This window comes from Chionomys nivalis, chromosome 8 (assembly GCF_950005125.1).
Source record: "Chionomys nivalis chromosome 8, mChiNiv1.1, whole genome shotgun sequence".
NCBI lineage: Eukaryota > Metazoa > Chordata > Mammalia > Rodentia > Cricetidae > Chionomys > Chionomys nivalis.
Window position 1 is genome coordinate 44,174,660 of NC_080093.1, and position 21,450 is coordinate 44,196,109.

At 38.7% G+C, this 21,450-nt stretch overlaps 1 protein-coding gene across 1 annotated transcript; it reads right to left on the minus strand.

The window, feature by feature from the left end:
• Nucleotides 1-10,265: 10,265 nt before the first annotated feature.
• On the minus strand, nt 10,266-20,386 carry LOC130880593 (glycine N-acyltransferase-like protein Keg1). Its single transcript, XM_057779703.1, has 5 exons — nt 20,309-20,386; nt 18,033-18,140; nt 16,019-16,145; nt 13,420-13,591; nt 10,266-10,668 (listed from the first exon to the last, which is right to left on the minus strand). The coding sequence occupies exons 1-5, from the start codon at nt 20,384-20,386 to the stop codon at nt 10,266-10,268; spliced, it is 888 nt and encodes a 295-aa protein (XP_057635686.1).
• Nucleotides 20,387-21,450: the final 1,064 nt, after the last annotated feature.

Consider the following 21,450-nt stretch of genomic DNA (forward strand, 5'->3'; position numbering starts at 1 on the left):
ATTATCCAAGCAGCTTTTATGTCAAAAGATAAACTGAGGGGGAAATTCATTAGCATTCTGTTTCCTAGGTAGCAGGGGAAATGATGTAGGTCACGCCCATAGCTGTGCTTGTTATCAAGTCCATGCTCACTGTACCTCATAGACTGAAAAACACCTCTTCCCCAAGTGACCTCCTAAATTACAATAGAAGGAGAAGAACGACATTAGCATATGCTGACCACTTGCTTAGAATGGCATCAGGTTATCTCACTATCAAAAGGCTAGGTGACCACCTTCTGTGTGGGAGTTGCAAATTGTGCCTTGCATGTCACACAGAATTCTGACTGCCATACAATGTAGGAATATGGACCTGTATAATCCAGCCCCTACAATCCATCCCTTGTATTAATTTTAATAAAACCTGTGCCTCTGCAACATGACAGATGATCACATCTGCCTTAGGCAAAGACTCCTTCATTTACCCACACTTACCCGTTATCAGAAACAAGCATTCTCATCAAACAAGTTCCTATCTTAGGCATCTGGGGAGATGATTCAAACACATTTCTGACTGCCGACCTCTGTGAAACAAAAGAGATTAAGGGAGAGAAATACCTTTGTGTTCTCTGTCTCAGAGATGACCAGACCCTAAATTAATCCATTACATCACCTATTCCAAACTATGACAACATCAGGGTGCTGCAATAGTCACTGTGGAGCCCAAGCTGCAAAGTCTACACCAGATTGCTCAGATCCCCAGATAGGCTTGCTCTTCAAGTGCACTGCCAGATCCGTGCTTTTTGTCAAGATTGAAGTAAGTGTCTGCCTTTCACATCTACAAAAGATGACTGTAAAGTCAAGGACAATTAAGGGACCATCAAAATGCATCAACAGGTACCCAAAATAAAGTGTTACTGACTCATAACTAGAGTGAGATGCACAAGATACCTGAGAAGAAATTTGAAATATCTGCTTTAAGGATGTTCAAAGAACATTGAGTTTTTTAAATGTTTATTGTTTACAAAAATTTCAAATAAGGTAGAAATACAATCATTGAACCAAAATGAAAATAAATATTTATTGACATATTGAAATAAAACATTTAAATCAAATAAATTTTGAATCTGAAACACAATAAATAAAATTGAAAACATAATGGAGAACATTGAGAGTAGAATAGATTAAGTAGAAGATATAGTCTGTGATTTTAGAGATGGTACATTCAAAAATATCAATTAAAGAACAAAATGAAAGATGAATGAAATAGGTCGAAGAAACGATTTTTGTCTTGATTTATTTTGTTTGAGAGACTGAATTATAAGCTCAAATGTTTCATGACATTGGAATTTTTTTGCTTCCACTTTCCCTTTCAGAGACAAATAATTAAGCATAAAGCCACTAACCTGACTTTGGTTTTTTAATCTTTAACTCCAAAGCCTCCAGAAATATGGGACAAGAAGTTTCTGTTAATTATAAATGACTGTTTTTGGCATTCTGCTATAATGGTGCAGACTGAGACAAAATGTATTTGTAACAAACTCTGCTATCAGAGTTGAGTATCCATACACAAATAATATGCCAAATATAAAGTGTAACCATATATCCCACAAACTAATCTCCATGCAAACATTTCTAAAAAGTATTGTATTTCTATTTTTGCTGCTTTTCATTGAAAAAAATTCTAGGCAATATATTTTGATCATATTTTTCCTTACTTCTATTCTTTCCAAATTTGATGTGGGAAGGTCATTTGTCAATCTGTTGTTTCATTGGTTCATCAATAAAAAAAACCCTGCTTGGCCTGATAGGTCAGAAAATTAGGTAGGCAGAGTAAACAGAACAGAATGCTGGGAGGAAGTGAGGCAGATGCCATGCTGCTCCTCTCCAGGTCAGACGTGATGAAGCTCCAGCCCAAGATGGACGTACACTAGAATCTTCCCAGTAAGCCAAAGACAGTGCCTCGTGGTGCTACACACATTAATAGATATGGGTTAATCAAGATGTGAGAGTTAGCCAGTAAGAGGCTAGAGCTAATGGGCCAAGCAATGTTTAAAATAATATAGTTTCTGTCTTGTTATTTCAGGGCATAAGCTAGCCAGGCGGCCAGGAGCCGGGTGGCAGGAATGCAGCCCGCTGCTCTTTCTACACAGATTCTCCGTATGTAACAAACTTTATGTTCCTCTTCTTTATCAGAACAAACACACAAAACAAAAAAAACCCACAATAATAGAAAACAAAAAACACAATCAAAAGAACAATAAGGAAAAATATTCCAAAACAAAGCAAAATGAGACAAAAAGTCTACAAAAAATTATTGAGTTTGTTTTGTGCTAGGCAACTACTAGTGGGTATGGGGAATGCCCTGATATGTGGTTAATATATCCAGTGAGATTTTATTGATGAAAGCAGATGTTTTCTTTACCAGTGGCTGTCAATTGATGATAGCTTATTTGTTAGGGATGGGAGGCTGTCACCTTGGTACCCTGTCCCTTTAAGAGACAAGCCCTGCCCACTGCCTACCCTTCCCTACTGCCAAGGCAAGCAGCTCTCCTACCCTCTCCCTCTGTGTCTGTCTGCCTTTATTCTGGAGAGGCAACCTCTGCTTCTCTCTTCTCTCTCTGTTGACTCTTGACTGAGGTTTCTTCCTGCCTGTTCCCATAGTTATTAAGTCCCAAAGAAATAGAGAGAAGGTGACATTAATTATAAACTGGTTGGTCTATTAGTTCAAACTTATTATTATCTCTTTCTTATATCTTACATTAGCCCACAATTTTTGTCTGTGTTAGCCATGTGGCTTAGTGCCTTTATCAGTGAGGCTTTCTCATCTTACTTCCTCTGCATCTGGGTGACGACAGCAGACTGAGCTGTCCTCATTCCAGAATTCTCCTGTTCTCATTGCTCTGCCTCTATTTCCTGCCTGGTTGCTCCACCTATACTTCCTGCTTGGCTACTGGCCAATCAGCATTTTATTAAAATACAACTGACAAATCTATACAAAGTACAAGACTGTTGTCCCACAGCATTTCCCTTCTCCCTTTGCCCCCTTCCCTTCTACTTCCATAACCCACTTAATAAACTCTATACCCAAGCTCTCACTGTATGGCTTTTCTATCTGTCTGTCTCCTGCCGAGGCCTCAGGCCACCTGCCAGGGGAGCCACCAAAGCCTCAGATGAACTGCAGCTGCCCCTCTTGGGGCTGTCCTCAGGTTAGCAGCATTATAAATTATAAACAATTTGGCTTGAGATTTTTGTAGGACTCCTAACAGTGGAATTGGCAGTGTCTCTGACATTATCATTCAAAAGGCAGTAGGTGGCATACAGGTGGTGGCAACTAGTATCCAGAAGGTCAACCCACCAGTAGAATGACTCTCTGATAGGGAGCCTTACCTGGAAGAGCTGTGTAGTACTGACTGTAAATGACCAGATGCTCTTGTCTGTAATTTCTCTCATGTGTCACTTCATTTCTTCTGTAAGAACTGCCTTTCTTCCCAAAGAAAAGCTATGGGTGTGTTCCCACTGCTTGTGTGTTTATCTCATGTATATAATCTATCTGTTGGGCACATATATAGTTGCCAAGAGTCATAGAAATGATATATGCTTAATCCGTATAATTTTTATGAATATAAATAATACTAAAATATTTTTATTACTCAAACTTACATAGACAAACGATAGTATTTTCATTCACAAAAACAGCTAATTTTGGACTTTAGAACATTTTCAAAGCAAATGGATGCATGGAGATGAATATTTAGTTTCCCTAGAGACAAATATATGAGATCAATTTCTCAAGTGTTCATTGTTGACTCAAGGTCAGAGCTTGAGGCAACTTTAGCAGACATAACTTTTTCAGCAATTGACTTTTCACACCACATGTTACTCAGTAATGTTGTCTGCTTTCCTATACTAGAAAAGTATGTAAGGAGAATAGGTCTTGTTACTTGAGGAACTCATTGCATTTATAACTAACTCAGCATGGCTATGATCATGCCAAGCTGAGTCCCTACAGAGTACCAAGTACAAAACAGAGCTTGTTAATTCCAAATTGCTTTTGAAAAGAATTCTAGGGGAAAAAAAGCACACTTGGCCTTTTCTCATTTTCTGGATTGCCAAGAATTTTTAAAAATTATTTTATTCTAATTGAATGAATATACATGTGTTTGTATTTGTGTAAGTGTGTATATCATGTGTATGGGGGTGCTTGTAGGAGTCAGTGGGGGGGGTGTCACATTCCTTGGAGTTAGAGTTACAGGTATCTGCGAACCACCTAACATGGGTGTTGTATCCAAACTCCAGTTCTCCTGGTTTAGCAGAGAGTGTTGTTGCCCACCAACCCATCTCTCTAGCCTAGAGTGTTTTGTTGTGCTATTGATTTCTGATTGTTTCCTGAGATTTTGTTTACAATCATTAAAAGCTGGCCAATGAGCTCTTCTTCTCTGAAAGTACAGCTATTAAGTAACTGTATCCAGTGAACTCTTTGGTAATCTTATGAGGCCTCTGGACCCCTCTTCAGGAGAAGTGATGGGCTACTAAGTAAATTAAACATATGGATTATGGAGAAAAAAAAACTGGTATTGAAATACACTTATTTAGGTTGTAAATGATGATTAACTCCATAGCTAACAAATATCTAATGGCAAAGTCTAGTAGTGAGTGCAACTATTTATTAAATTATTATGTTATTACATTAAATATTTAAGAGAAGGTGATGTTTCAGTTTACCCTCAGCAGAAGAAATCAGACATAAAATTATATTATCAGCATTAAGAGCGCAATCAGCAGGAATGCTAATTTACTGTAATCATATGTATACATTCATTATAGAAGGAAATGCCAATGTGTTGCTAATATGTGGCTTGGAGTTCATGAAAATCAATCATCTATCTCTCTCTTCCCTGAATTTAAGTGAACCTCTGGGAAATCTACTGACCTAAGCAGAACTTCTTTCTGTCAAAACATGGCCTCTAATGCCAACAACTAGAAACCACGGAAACGTACATTCTTTCCAATAATGAAGAGGACAATTCAATTGATCACCCCTTTCTTCCAATCTAAGTACTAACGAAGTCAGCCCTGCTTGGTATCCAAGATAAAAGGGGAGTAGGTGCATTCAGGGTGGTATGAACATAATGCCAGTCCTTTCCTCAATAACAGATGTTATGAAATGGATTGCTACAAATCTTAACAAGTCTGGTGATTTGAATGAGATTGGCTCTCCAAGGCTAACATATTTCAATACTTGTTCCCCAGGTGAATAAAACTCTTTGGGAAAGGTTAGGAGATGTGGTCTTGTTGAAGTGGTGTGTTACTGGGGCAGGCTTTAAGGTTTCAAAAGCTTGAGTCCTTCCCAGTTAGTTCTCTCTCTACCTCCTACTTGCCAATCAGGATGTAAGCTCTCAGCTACTTCTCTAGCACCAAGCCTGCCTGATTCCATGTTCTCCATCATGATGCTCATGGATTCGCCCTCTGAAACTCTAAGTTTTGGATAAACTCTTTCTTCTGTAAGTTGTTTTGGTAGTGTTATTATGACATGGCAATAGAAAGGTAGCTAAGACAGTTCTAAAAGTGATTGCCATTATAGCTTTATTTTATTTTAAATTAAATTAGACATTTTATTCTAATTTCTATTTCTAATTTTTATGTCTATATAATTTTACCTTACATAATATTTGATAATTTCATATATGTATGTAGTGTATTCTGATCATATCCACTGCCCACCTTCTCTAGACCATCCCCTAACATGACTCTTCCAAAGTTTTTTTTTAAATTTATTTTTATTATTTAATTAAAAATTTCCACCTCCTCCCCTCCTTCCATTTCCCTCCCGCTCTCTCCATCCCCCTTCACCTCCCTCTCCAGTCCAAAGAGCAGTCAGGGTTCCCTGCCCTGTGGGAAGTCCAAGGCCCTCCCCCCTCCATCCAGGACTAGGAAGGTGAGCATCCAAACAGACTAGGCTCCCACAAAGTCATTACATGCAGTAGGATCAAAACCCAGTGCCATTGTCCTTGGCTTCTCAGTCAGCCCTCCTGGTCAGCCACGTTCAAGGAGTCTGGTTTGATCACATGCTCCATCATCCAGCTGGCCTTGGTGAGCTCCCATTAGATCAGCCCCACCGTCTCAGTGGGTGGACGCACCCCTCGCGGTCCTGACTTCCTTGCTCATGTTCTCCCTCCTTCTGCTCCTCATTTGGACCTTAGGAGCTCAGTCCAGTGTTCCAATGTGCCAGATGAAGTTTCTTTGGTGATATGCAAGATATTCATCAGTATGACTGTAGGATAGGGCCATTTCAGGCTCCCTCTCCTCAGCTGCCCAAGGATCTAGCTGGGGCCATCTCCATGGACACCTGGGAACACCTCTAGAGTCAAGTCTCTTGCCAACCCTAAAATGGCTCCCTTAATTAAGATATTACTTCCCTACTCCCATATCCACTCTGCCTCGATCCCAACCGTCCCATTCCCCCAAGCTCTCCCCATCCTCCCCTTCTCACTTTTTTTCTCCCCATTTCCACTTACCCCTACCCCATCCCCACCCCCAAGTTTCCAATTTTTGCCTGTCAATCTTGTCTCCTTCCAATATCAGGAGGATAACTTTGTTTTTCTTTGGTATCACCTTATTTAGCTTCTCTAGGATCTCATATTATAGGCTCAATGTCCTTTATTTATGGCTAGAATCCACTTATGAGTGAGTACATACCATATTCATCTTTTTGGGTCTGGGTTACCTCACTCAGTATAGTGTTTTCTATTTCCATCCATTTGCATGCAAAATTCAAGATGTCATTTTTTTTTACCACTGAGTAGTACTCTAATGCGTACACATTCCACACTTTCTTTATCCATTCTTCCGTTGATGGGCATCTAGGTTGTTTCCAGGTTCTGGCTATTACAAATAACGCTGCTATGAACATAGTTGAACAAATACTTTTGTAGTATGATAGAGCATCTCTTGGGTATATTCCCAAGAGTGGTATTGCTGGATCCTGAAATAGGTTGATCCCGAATTTCCTGAGAAACCGCTACACTGATTTCCAAAGTGGTTGCACAGTTTGCATTCCCACCAGCAATGGATGAGTGTTCCTCTTACTCCACATACTCTCCAGCAAAGGCTATCATTGGTGTTTTTGATTCTAACCATTCTGACAGGTGTAAGATGGTATCTCAAAGTTGTTTTGACTTGCATTTCCCTGTTCGCTAAGGAGGTTGAGCATGACCTTAAGTGTCATTTGGCCATTAGAACTTCTTCTATTGAGAATTCTCTGTTCAATTCAGTGCCCCACTTTTTAATTGGGTTAATTAGCATTTTAAAGTGTAGTTTCTTGAGTTCTTTATATATTTTGGAGATCAGACCTTTGACTGTTGCGGGGTTGGTGAAGATCTCCCAGTCAATAGGTTGCCTTTTTGTCTTAGTGACAGTGTCCTTTGCTTTACAGAAGCTTCTCAGTTTCAGGAGGTCCCATTTATTCAATGTTGCCCTTAATGTCTGTACTGCTGGGGTTATATGTAGGAAGCGATCTCCTGTGCCCATATGTTGTATAGTACTTCCCACTTTCTCTTCTACCAGGTACAGTGCGTTCAGATTGATATTAAGGTCTTTGATCCATTTGGACTTGAGTTTTGTGCATGGTGATAGATATGGATCTACTTTCATTCTTCTACAGGTTGACATACAGTTATTCTAGCACCATTTGTTGAAGATGCTCTCTTTCTTCCATTGTATACATTTAGCTTCTTTATTGAAAATCAGGTGGTCATGGGATTGTGGGTTAAAATCCAGGTCTTCTATTCAATTCCATTGGTCAACTTCTCTGTTTTTATGCCAATACCAAGCTGTTTTCAATACTGTAACTCTGTAATAGAGTTTGAAGTCAGGGATGGTAATGCCTCCAGAAGTTCCTTTATTATATAAGATTGTTTTGGCTATCCTGGGTTTTTTGTTTTTCCATATAAAGTTGATTATTGTCCTCTCAAGATCTGTGAAGAATTTTGATGGGACCTTGGTGGGGATTGCATTGAATCTATAGATTGCCTTTGATAGAATTGCCATTTTTACTATCCTCCCAATCCAAGAGCAAGGGAGATCCTTCCATTTTTGGTACCCTCTTCAATTTCTTTCTTCAAAGACTTAAAGTTCTTGTCAAATAGATCTTCCACTTCCTTGGTTAGAGTTACCCCAAGATATTTTATGCTATTTGTGGCTATCGTGAAAGGTGATGCTTCTCTGATTTTCCTCTCTGCTTCCTTATCCTTTGTGTATAGGAGTGCAACTGATTTTTTGGAGTTGATCTTGTATCCTGCCACGTTACTAAAGGTGTTTATCAGCTGCAGGAGTTCTTTGGTGGAGTTTTTGGGGTTGCTTATGTACACTATCACATCATCTGCAAATAACGAAAGTTTAACTTCTTCCTTTCCAATTCGAATCCCCTTGATCTCCGTATGTTGTCTTATTGCTATTGCTAGAACTTCAAGCACTATGTTGAAGAGGTATGGAGAGAGTGGACAATTAGGGCTGATGCACTGGTTTTTGATCCTACTGCATGTACTGGCTTTGTGGGAGCCTAGCCTGTTTGGATGCTCACCTTCCTAGACCTGGATGGAGTGGGGAGAACCTTGGACTTTCCACAGGGCAGGGAACCCTGACTGCTCTTCGGACTGGAGATGGAGGGGGAGAGGAGTGCGGGAAGGGGGAGGGAACTGGGAGGCAGGGAGGAGGCAGAAATTTTATCAATTAAAAAAAAAAAAGAAAGGCATATTAAAGTCTTGTTTTAAAATGAACCCTTGGCAGTTTTGATTTTAGATTGAAAAATAAAGTAAATATTCTGTCATTTACAGGAATCATGAGGGTGGAAAACAACTAAAACAACTGTTTGGGGCCACAGTACCGGCATCAGATGGATTTGAGTGCTGGAGGGAAGAACTCAGGAGCTGTCTGCTGTAGGAGATTTAGACAGTTGTTGCTGCCAACATATTCAAGAAAATTTACTTAAATTCAGCTAATAAAATTAAGACATAACATTTACCCTCTCTAGTAAAGCGATGGTCTTTCTACAGTTCAAGATCTCCCTCCCTCTTTCTTCTCCCGTTCCCTTAGCCCTCCAGTTTGGCTTCTCTTCTCCTTCTTCACCCTCTCCTTTTTTGTCTCTACTATGTAAAAGACATCCACTTTCCTGGTTTGAGTGCTGTTGTTTCCTCCTCTCCCTCCAGTGCTTTCCCTTCTAACATTTAAGCTTCCATAAATAAAGAATAGTTTTATTAAATATAAACATTAGTGTGACGTAACAAAGCTCAACCTTTAGAACAATGTTAATTTCTTCTTCCTGGTGTGGGAACAAATGGTGAAAGTTATTGTAAATTACAAAAAACCTAGTCTTTTCTTAAAATTACATTATTTATTTGTGATTATACATGTCACAGAATACCTGTGGAGGCCAGAGGATAACTTGATGGAATTGGTTTTCTTCTTCTAGGTAATACTTGACTACAAACATCTGTACTTGCTTATCCCAGGTTTATTTCTTAATAATTCTACAATTTCACCACACATATTGTGCATCTGTGCATGCATGTGTAGTAGTTTTTACATACTAACAGTGTAACAGCTAGGAAGTGACCTGATAGAGAATGATTTTGAATAGGTATTTATAGGTGACAAGCTACTCCTCTCCAGTCAATAAAAGAAAAACAACAGAAAGCCAGAAGCAGTATGAATATGTGGGGTGCAGCAGGTCACAAAACAAACCTACTTGCTAATGGGCATGGATCAGAGGCTATAAAAGCAAAGTAGAAAAGAAAATGATTTAGTTAAATCATTAGAGCAGTGTTCTCAACCTTCAGATGGCAAAACGTTTGGGGGATTGAACAACTCTTTCACAAGGGTTGCCTAAGACCATCAGAAAATTCAGATATATATTTTATGATTCATAACAGTAGCAAAATTACAGTTATAGTAGCAACAAAAGTAATTTTATGATTAGGGTTTAACACAACATGAGGACCTGTATTAAAGAGTATCAGAATTAGGAAGTTTGAGAACCACTGTGTTAGAGGCATCCTGAGAATGTGAGACCTGTGACAGAGTTGGAGCGGGAGACAGTGACCTTCTGCATGACAAGGAAATGGAGTTAAGTGCGTGAGCAATGTGAGGGCAGAGAAATGGTGTGTGCAGTTCATCATATACCCCTGCTTTCTAGAAACACACCTCCACCTAATGACAATTTAGTACTTCTCTCTGTTCACTCAGCTGTTTCTCCATCTACAAGGACTGTACCCTCATCACTCTGTGCATCTTCATAGAGGCTCATAATTCCACTGGTTCCAAGTACAGGGCATGAGGACATGAGCCAGCCTGGCAACCACTCTCTGAATGGTGAAGTTAGCTTTATCCACATGTGCATACATCGGGAAGCCAAGATCATTTAGAGTCTGAATCTGGTGGGAGCCAACATGGTAAATGAGACCCTGGTTCCGGTACTGAGGCAAGGTGCCACCCATTCTCAATTCTCCAGTGTGGTCCATCAGGCTCCACGACACGGGAATCCCCTCAGGCCCCATAATACAGAAGCTGGGGAAGGTGTGGATACAGCGCTCAATGAACTTCTGACTTTTCTCATTGCCACCAAAATGCCAGATGCTATTCACCAATGCAGCATGTGTAACATCCAGGGAGGTGAGTTTGAACAGCTCTTGATTACTATTGGGAACAAGAGGAGAGAGCAGCCCTTAGTCACATAGGTTATGAATAATTTTATTAATTATCCCCTAAATTGCCCCAAGAATTGGACAATAAACTCACTAAGACTGTGTGCTCTGTAGCCAGACTGCCTGAGCTCCTAACAAAACTGTGCGCATTAAGTGTTGGTTAATTGTTCTTCACTTTTTGTGTTTCCCCATCTAATGAGTAGGGCTAATAAGCAACTTGCACTATAGACTAGCACGTTAGTGTGATGGGGGCTCAGATTCAGTGCCTAACAGCAAGTAAAAAATGCTCCACGCAACACTTGCCGTTTTTATTTGCCCATGACTCAGCTAGAGAGTTCAAATATGATCTTTCAGTTAGGGAGCTTCAATGTTATCAGTCTTGTTTTATGTAAAAGGAAACAGTTTTGTGGACAAGCAAACTTCCCTAAACACATGTAGAAAGAAGAAACCAAAGTTCAGAATAATAGAATTTGGTATCTTGCAGTCCTAAGGCATTGTGTTGAGCAAAAGATAAAGTCAAGTACAAAGATTCACAGGAACGTGGAATGAAGATAGCCCACATTACTGAGTCTGATGCCTGAAGATACCTGCAATGGTGTGGGGAGGCTTCAGGAGTCATTTTGGAATGAGCTCTGGAGGTGGAGCTAGACACTCTTATTTCAACCCTGGTTCACTCATCCATGTGCTAAGCAAACTATTCCACCACTAGATTCGCTTTCTGTCAAGATTTGGGCTTTTAGCTCACAGTAAGACAAAAGTTCCCAGTAGCTTGTGGATGGGAGTGTTCTCCAGGTTCCCATGTAGTATACAGGAGAACAGGGTACTTCCAGGAGGAAAATTCCACAAAGGGCTTTAGAATTGAGCATCCTCAAGTCACATGCTCACTGCTGGCTTCTGGTTCTCCTCAGGATTATGTTAAACATAAATGGGGACAGTGTAAAATGTGTTCAAAATTGGTTTATTAGGATTCAGTTGTTGCATGAAGAGAATTCACTGAACACATATTGGTTTAAAACCCACTGTGTGGCAGCTCCTGATGATCCTAACTCTTGCAGGGTTTTCATTATTGGTAGAGGATGAATCAAACATCAAATCTGTAGGATAATTTAACTAGTTTCAAATACTCATGAGTGCTATGAGTAAAATAAATGTGAGTCCTGCACAACGGTGACTTTTATTGAAGTGCTTTACCCAGGACGCTGATGAAGGAACTTGTGAGCTGATCTGATCTGGATAACAAGTAAGTCATTAGTGTAAAGACTGATCGGCATAGGAGAGAAATTTTAGACAGAGGGGAGCTGATCTTGGAGACCTGAGCTCATGAAGGTCAAGTAGAATTGCAGCAAAGCTATGGCATAGCATCAGTACCTTCTGCATTTAGCTCTAACACTAGAAACAATGTCAAATCATTCACATAATGCTTCCTGTCACCTAACCAATATGACAGTGTTAATTGACTTTCTGAGAGAGAGAAGGAAAGAGCAAGAGAGTGAGCTAGTGAGTGAGCAAAAGAGAGAGATAGAGAATTTGAATGAGGTTCCCTTTCCTCTAAATCTAACCAAAACAATTAACAAGAAGTAAACTGATGTGAACCAATCTGTCAAATTCTAATGTGTGTCTTCCTTTTCTATTTTATGTGGGAAATAACACTGAAATGACAAAAGTTTGCTTGTGTTATTTTAGCTTAGCTCAGTCTATAAAATCAACCTCTTTCTCTTTAGACTACATCCATGTGAACACTAGATTGAAAGAATGGCTCAACCTCTGATTTTAGACTCATTTCTAAAAGACAGGTTATGTTTTCAAAATAAACTTGTAATATTTTTTAAAATGTCTGGAAGTTTTGTAGGGAAGAAACAAGATAAGGCCTGAGAAGTAGATGAAAATCTCAGCTTAGTGGGCTGAGAAGTTCAGAGAGATTTGAAAGCATGTCAGGGAGCTTTGGAATTTTGTTAGCAGGAGAGAGACGTGATCCTTATTTAAATTTTATTGTAATTAGAAAGCTACTCTGCAGAATATAGTGGGATAGGTAGCAGGACAAAAGCTAGCAGAGGTAGTGCAGGCACGGCTAGTTAAAAGGTAACCTACATTCAGCTTGTATAGGCAAGTAAGATTTTTAGTTGCATATGTGTGTGTGTATGTATGTATGTATTTTACATGTTCATGTATGAAAATCAGAATAACAATTTTGGGAGTTGGTTATCTTCCTCATCATGTAGGCCCCAGGGATTGAATTCAGGTCATCAGACTTGTTAGCAAGCGCCTTTAGCTGCTGAGACATCTTGCTAGTCCTTCATGCAGATAATACAGTTTAAAAAAGGATTTTTGAACATCAAGTCTAAGACTTCAATATAAGCTCATCTGGGTTATTCTGTGGGTCCCAAATCTATTGATAAGTGTCCTCACAACAAACAAAAGAGGAAAAGACACAGAGGATAAAGAAGGTCGTGTGAAAGTGAGTTTAGTGAATGGAGCATTGCAACCCAAAGCCAAGCTACTCCTGGAATGGCAATGTATGTTGAAAAAGAGCATAAGGAATTCTATCCTGTGCATTACAATGCAGCACAGCTTTGCTAGGATCTTGATTTTTTCCTTCTAGACTCCAAAACAATGATGGATCACAGTGCTTTGATTTTAGCCCTATCCTTTAAGGTGGCCTTCTAACGATCACTTCAGAAATCTAACACAGGAGGCATGTCATTAGTAAGATAATGATTGGTGCAGACAGCTTGGAAACACTTACATGGGCTTGGACGTGTCACTGCTGCGTACAAACTTATTCCCATCCACCAAGGAAGGAGCCAGTTTCCTTGCTGTTTCAAGTATCATAAAGAGAAAGCACTGTGTATGCTTGACCTTGCCCAAGTTAATGGCTCCAAGAGTTTCTATCACTTTGTCCAGGCTTGACTGTGAACCTTGATGGGGAAACAGGGCAGCAAGTGATATACCATTATTCATCTTAACATTTGGGAAGGTAATGCAGTGTAATCAAAGGGAATATGAGCATAGCATCATCAAGTCTTGTTTTAATCATGACCAGCTTCATATGATAAAGGTTATATTCCTCTCTTTTTCTAAATTTAAGTTTTGGATGGTATCACAAACCCTAACTACTTAAGACTACAGTTATATTCAGGAGTTATGGAATTAGAGAAAAACATGGTGCCAGGTAATCTCCCAGGGAAACACAAGGATGACCCCAGCTAAGACCCAGAGCAAGAGTGGAATTGATGCCTGAACTAGCCTTTTCCTGTCATAATACTGGTGACCTCCCTAGTAGTCATCAGAGAGACTTCATCCAGTAACTGATGGATACAGATGCAGAGGTCCACAACCAACCACTGGGCCAAGCTCCAATAGCCCGGCTGGAGAAGGATGAGGGATTATATGAGCAAGGAGCTTCAAGATCATGATGAGAAACCCACAGAGACAACTGACCTGAGTTTGTGGGAGCTCAGGACTCCAAAAAGGCAGCTAGACAGCCTGCATTGGACTGACCTTGGCATTCTGCATTTGGGTGAGAGCTGTGTAGTTTGGTCTGTTTGTGGGCCCCTGTAGTGGGGCCAGGACCTGTCCCTGATGCATGAGCTGACTCATTGGAACCTATTCTCAATGGTGGGATGCCTTGCCCAGCCGTGATGCACTGGGGAGGATCTTGGTCCTGCTTCAATTTGATATGCCCTGTTTTATTGACTCCCATGGGAGGACTTGCCCCTTCTGAATGAAGAATGAGACGAAGTGGATTGTTGGTGTTGTAGAAGGAAGATAGGGGAGGGAATGAGAAGAGAGGAGGAAGGGGGAACTGTGGTTGGTATGTAAATTTTTTTTTTTTTAAAAAAGTACACTTATAGCTACCAAACCAGGTGAGTTAGCAGTATGGTTACTGAAACTGAAGAAACATTTCTGTGTACGCAATCCATTAAGTTGTCAGTATAAGTTTCTCAGTATCTATCTATTGCACTAATATGACTCCCTTTACCCTTAATTGCTTTGGTTCAGTCATAAAACTTGCTTGGGTTTATGGGAAGAATGTGATTTAGTAAACATAGTTCAAAGAGTGCACTGAGATTGAATTTATTTTCTGTTCCTAATCCTGTGACATTTGCATGTCACTCAATCCCCTTCCATCCCTGAGGTTAAGAGTTGGCACAGTGTTATTATGAAATACCAGACTTGGGATCACGGTGAGCTATTTCTATGAGCTCATCATTAGCCTCCAGACAACTGAGCTCATATGTGTGAATCCAGGTGAGACTAGCTGAGCTGCCTAATGGAGACCAATCCAAATTTCCTACCCATGCAATTGTAAGCTAAAATAATTGTTTTAACTGATATTGAAAAGTTGAGCCGGGCAGTGGTAGTGCACGCCTTTAATCCCAGTACTCGGGAGACAAAGGCAAGAGAATATGAGTTCGAGGCCAGCCTGGTCTACAGGAATCAGTTCCAAGACAGGCTCCAAAACTACAGAGAAACCCTGTTTCAATAAACCAAAATAAAAAAAAAGAGAGAGAAAATAATGAAAATTTGAAATTCTCTAAAACTAGATAAAATATTACTGAGAAGATTCTATTAAATATTTTGGAGACGTTTTTATTAAATGTCTCATTTAGTCCTAAGAAGTCTATGTTTGGAATAGTATTATAATCATTTTTTTCTCACAAATCTTTGGTCTCCAAAACACAAATTACTCAGTCCTTCTCCCATAGATAACAACTGGTTCAATCAGAATTCAGTCTTAGATCACACTTCTTTAGAAGGCATAGTCCTAATTACTAAAATATTCCTATGAAAATGTGACAATATAATAAAACAGAGATGGAATGGGAGGTTACATTGCCCCATGTTTATGTTCTTTAGTAAAATATGGGCATGCTAAAGAAGAAATCTTAAGTCCTAAGGCAGTAAGGAATTACATTAAAATTTCCTTTGTACATTTTACACCCTGCAGCTCTTGAGAGTTCCCCTTGCAGGTGGTAGATGCTGAGCCTAGAAACAGATAACAGCATGCTAATTGTCTACAGCTTGCAAAAATGTGTGTGGGTTCAAGCTGGGCGGTGGTGGCGCATGCCTTTAATCCCAGCACTTGGGAAGCAGAGGCAGGCGGATCTCTGTGAGTTCGAGGCCAGCCTGGTCTACAAGAGCTAGTTCTAGGACAGGCTCCAAAAGCACAGAGAAACCCTGTCTCGAAAAACCAAATAAATAAATAAATAAATAGAAAATAAAAACAAATTTCAAAAAAAAAATGTGTGTGGAATATAAGGTGTTGTTCAAGAGGAACAGTGACTTCCACCATGTGTACACAGGAGATAACAACAGTCACATACATACACCCTGGTTCTTACTTTGAATCTGTAGATGTTGTTTCCAGTTAATGACTTCTGATGAGCTGAGGAACTTCTGACAATTCTCGGGATCCTTAGAGTAGATTAGGTAAGTGTTGGTGTAGTGGTCCAGGTCATCTTCCATATCCTGTTTTCAAAAAGAATAAACCAAAATGTTTATGGATGGGTTGGTGTTCGGTTATATTGGTATTCAGTATTCATTTACATTCTGAGAAATTAAAATCCTAAAAGTAATGGCTCCTGTGGATTTATGTTGTAATTATTTACAGTGCAAAAACAAGAAGAAAAGCCTTGACTCAATTCAAAGTAAAATCACCTTGAAAAGCATTATCCAAACTCAAGGGAAACTAGAGTGCTCTAAAATTCATTTAGAAGAATCAAAATAGCAAAATAAAAGAAGAACATTTTTCTAAAAGAATACTCCTTGCTTTGGGCTATGAATACTCTGGTATTAAAGTCTATACTGAAAACAGAATCAGAATATGACCCCATAAATAGGAAGCATTGCTAATGCTAGTAAGCTAGGTAATCCTTCAAAAATAGCTTATTAATGTTTAGTAAATGACAATCTCATAAAGCAAGTAAATGAGCATATATATACATACATGGAACAAGTTTACAAACCCAAAATGGGATTATTTAATTGTCAAAGAATATATCGAAGAAATATTACTTCTACTAATATATAATCTGAATGCTTTTACTCCTCAAATTTTGGTGAAATATTGACTAAAATGTTGTATACTTTATAGTGATACTGCAGATCAAACTATTAATTTTCTTGTTCTGTCTTATTAAATATTTAAGTAATGTTCAACATTCTTGGTATTGAGAATAAACTCTAATTCTCTCCCTGTAACATCAACCACCCTAACTATTTTTTTTCTACCTTCTTTTATTCACTTTGCCTTAGATAACTGACATAGGAAGCAGAGCAGCATCTCAATGGGAAGCTGATATTACAATGAAAATTTATGATGGAGTGGGAATGAGATGGATTATTTTCAGTCCAGTTATCTTTAAAGACAAGAGATCTGTTTTACCCTAGGATAACAGTTGAAAATGGAACTAAGAACTAACTTGTTACAATATACAAACCTAGCTTAGGTATACCTTTTTCTCTACAGATTTCCTTCTTTTATTGTATAAATATGAATGTTTTACTTGCATGTATATATGATATCACATGTGAGTGATGCCTGTTGAGATCAGAAGAGGGTGTCAGATTCCATATAACTAAAATTCCTCACAGTGGCAGCCACCACATGGGTGCCTGGTTCCAAACCCTAGTTCTCTGCAAGAACAGCCAGTGCTCTTAATCACTGAGTGATCTCTCCAGCCCTCGGGAAATGTTTTGATGTTTATAATAAAATATCAAGCTATTTTTTTGTGTATCAACATGATTTTGTGTTGATAATACTTCCCATCAGTTGCCTCTAAATCCTACAAACAAGATGTAAGAAATAATGAAGTGCTGGGCGGTGGTGGTGCACGCCTTTAATCCCAGCACTTGGGAGGCAGAGGCAGGCAGATCTCTGTGAGTTCGAGACCAGCCTGGTCTACAAGAGCTAGTTCCAGGACAGGCTCCAAAACCACAGAGAAACCCTGTCTCAAAAAAAACCCAAATAATAATAATAATAATAATAATAATAATGAAGCGATAAAGTGCGCTCGCAGTTCAAATCAGCCTCTGCTGATGGAGGAATTATGCTGCCAAGTAAAACAAAAGATCGGATAAAAATGAAAGTGTACCATCTGTACCTTTAGTTACCATTCTCCATGACTCATTACTATACCTTTGTGTATTTCCCTTCTTGAAAGTTTTATAACATTCTGTAATTTTGGTGGACTTTTGTGAATTATCCTTCAGGCAGGGTATTGGTTGACATTAGTGTAATTCATGTCTATTTTTCATGATGGGATTAGGCAGTGGCATCAACCATCCAGCCAGACACATGCTAGGAATGCAACACATGTGGAGATACAGGCATATTTATTCTATATTGCAACTTACCTCCTCCCGGGGCCGAATAACAACAGTATTAAAATCAGGCCACTTGTCCACCAGAGCCTTGAGCTTGAATGGGTTTCCCTGATTCATGTGGAAGACAGTCCCATAAACCTAAATATTTCAAGCCAGCAGAAATGTCATCATATTACAAAGAAACAGGAAGCTGCAGCATATTTGACTAGAACAATGATCATTTCTATGAAAATATGAAATTTTTTTGGAAGGATGTAATAGATGAATTTTTCAAATGGTTCCTAATGTCTAGTTGCTTATTGTAACAACAGTGTCTTTTAAACATTGAGATAAAATATAAAAAATGATGCAATTTATTAATAAACTCATTAACTCTCTTGATGTAGAATCTAATAAAAATTTTTTCATAGATATCATATTTATTTCTTTTTATGTGCAGACAAATTTTATGAGGCTGAGACATTTCAGAAATGGTTTCCATTCATTGCAAGTGTTTTTTTTTACTATGCCTTGAGAAATTTCTGTAATTGCTGCTTTAATATTCATACTATGTTATATTTATTTATTTATTTATTTATTTATTTATTTATTTATTTATTTTCCCATTTATGGGTGACGCATGCGCAGTTGCACACAGACAGACAGACATAGACAGAGCCGGGATCCGAACCGGCCACCTCCCTCACCCGGGGCGGCGCCCCTAGCCTCTCGGCCAGCCCGCAGACCGTTACTACGTCATTTTTAGATCTGCAGCATCTGGCTGTTGATATGTGTGGATCACTGTTTCTCATCTAAGTTAAGATTTAGCCAGGGTTAGTGATACATGTCTGTTATCTCAGATAATAGGGAGGCTGCGGCACTCAGGTTGAAAATTCAAGGACTGCCTGGAATAAACAGAGAGTCCTAGGTCAACTTATAAAAGTTGGGTTTCCTTGCCATTAGTATATTTTATGTCAGACAATTTTACCTCATCTTTTCTGAGAACATATATAGGCCAAATTCTAGTTCTCTGAAAATTTCCATAGTGAGTTATGTCAAACATAAGAAAAGAACTAGAAATTCTTATACATTAAATCTTATTTCATTGAAATAATATATGCTACAGAGGCATCTGGTGATACACATTTTAATAGATTTTATACTTCAAAAAGATCTCCTCTCTTGGGAATGCAAGCTTGTACAGGCCCTCTGTATGTCCATGTGGCAATTTCTCAGAAAATTAGGAAACAACCTTACTCAAGATTCAGTAATAAAACTGTTGATTATGTATCCAAAGGATGCTCAATTGTGCCACAAAGACATGTGCTCAACTATGTTCATAGCAGTGTAATGAACCTGGAAACAACCTAAATGCCCCTCGACTGAAGAATGGATAAGGAAAATGTGGTACATTTACAGAATGGAGTACTATACTACACAGCAGAAAAAAAAATAATGACATCTTGAATTTTTCAGGAAAATGGATAGAGCTAGAACACGTTATTTTGAGTGAGTATACCAGATATAAAAAGACAATTATCACATGTACTCGCTCATCGGTGGCTTTTAAACATAGAGCAATGAAAACCAGCTCACAGATCACAATCCCAGAGAACCTAGACAGCAATGAGTACACTAAGATAGACTTACATAGATCTAATCTACAAGGGAAGTACAAAAAGACAAGATCCGTGAGTAAATATGGATCATGCGGACCATGGAGGAGGATGAAAGGGGAAGGGGAGAGGCAGGGAGGGTAACAGAGAAAAATGTAGATCTCAATAAAAATAAATTTAGAAACTAACCTGTTAGTAGCCACAAAAAAAAAATCTTCCCTTGCTAGAGCCATGTTGGGGACACAACTAAATCAAATTTTAAATAAGATCAGAATTCTTATTAGTTAGTTTCTAATATGTTTTCAATATGATTTCAACTAAAGAGTGATTTGTCATTTAAGAATCAGAAAAATTATGTTTTCCCTTGGCAATTAAACCTAGGACCTTGCACAGGTTAGGCAAACACTATTATTGATGTATATCTTCAACATTCTTTCAAGTTTTTATTTTGTGACTGAGTTTCACAAAAATTTTGAGTTATCCTTTGGAAGTAAACAGTGACATTTGACATTTGTTTTAGACAATGGGGAGCAGCACTTTGATTTTTTAATGTTATGCAGGTGACATTATTGAGACTTCTTTCCGTTCTGGTAGCATAAACATAGGTGAGAGGAATGTCATGGTGCCAGTGCTCAGTGAGTCTTGACTCTTTCCCTCCTCTGCCTTACCGTGGTGTGATCCGCAGTTTCTATGAAAACATTCTACTCTCACCTTTAAGGCCTCAGGCAGGTGCTTCCTCAGGGAGTTCTCCAGAACCTGGAGCATCTGAGAACCTTGTAAGTAAAACATCTCTTCCGATACCTTAGATGAAAAGATTAGCGACAATAGCAAGTCAAGAGTGGGAAGATCTTTACACAGTGTGTCCAGACTACCTCTAAAATAAGGAGTCATAGGCATATAAACATCAGGAATTTATTTATCACAGGGCTGGGAAATCTGTGATCAAGACATTGGCATGTTTCTTGTCCTGTAGAACTCTGTTTTCTGTTAGATACACCTTCTAGCTGTGCCTTCTTGGGACGGAAGGAGTAGGTTTGCTCTTAGGAACTTAACCTATGAAGGCATTCATAACATCTAAAAAGGTGGCAAAGAACCTCTCCCAAGGGCTCCAGCTCCTGCTATAACCCATCATATTGGCAAAACTTTCCAACATAGGACCCTTAAAGAGAGCAAAGATTTAGATCATAGCAATGCTAAACCAGTAGGATCTGGATCTACACCAGCCTTTCTTCATATCTTCTTTTTATGACATATGATTTTGTGGTCATATCCAGTTTCTTCACTGCTGAAGGTATATATCAGCTGTAGAAGTTCTTACCATCTGTAAATAGTGATACTTTGACTTTTTCCTTTCTAACTTGTATTCCCCCTGATTTTCTTCAGTTGTTATTGCACTAGCTAGATCTTCTAGTACTCTATTGAATTTTTATTGCAATTGTGGACAAGCTTGTCTTGTTTGAATTTACTGGAATTGCTTTTAGATTTTCTCTATTTAATTTGAGTTTGGATATAAGTTTGCTGTATGTTGCCTTTATTATATTGAGGTATATTTCTTGTATCTCTATGCTCTCCAACACGTTTATCACAAAGCGGTTTTGGATTTTCTTCAAAGACTTTTTTTGGTGGGGGACATCTGATGAGATAATTGGAAGATTTTTTTTTTTACATCAGTTTGTTTATATGTGGGATTACATTGATTTTTATATGTAAATCTGTCCATTCATCTCTGGGGTGAAACCTACTTGGGCATGATGGATAATATTTTTGATGTGTTCTTAGATTTGGTTTGCATTCTAAAAGTAGTTTTACATCTATGTTCATAAAGGAAATTAGTCTGTAATTCTTGTTTTTTT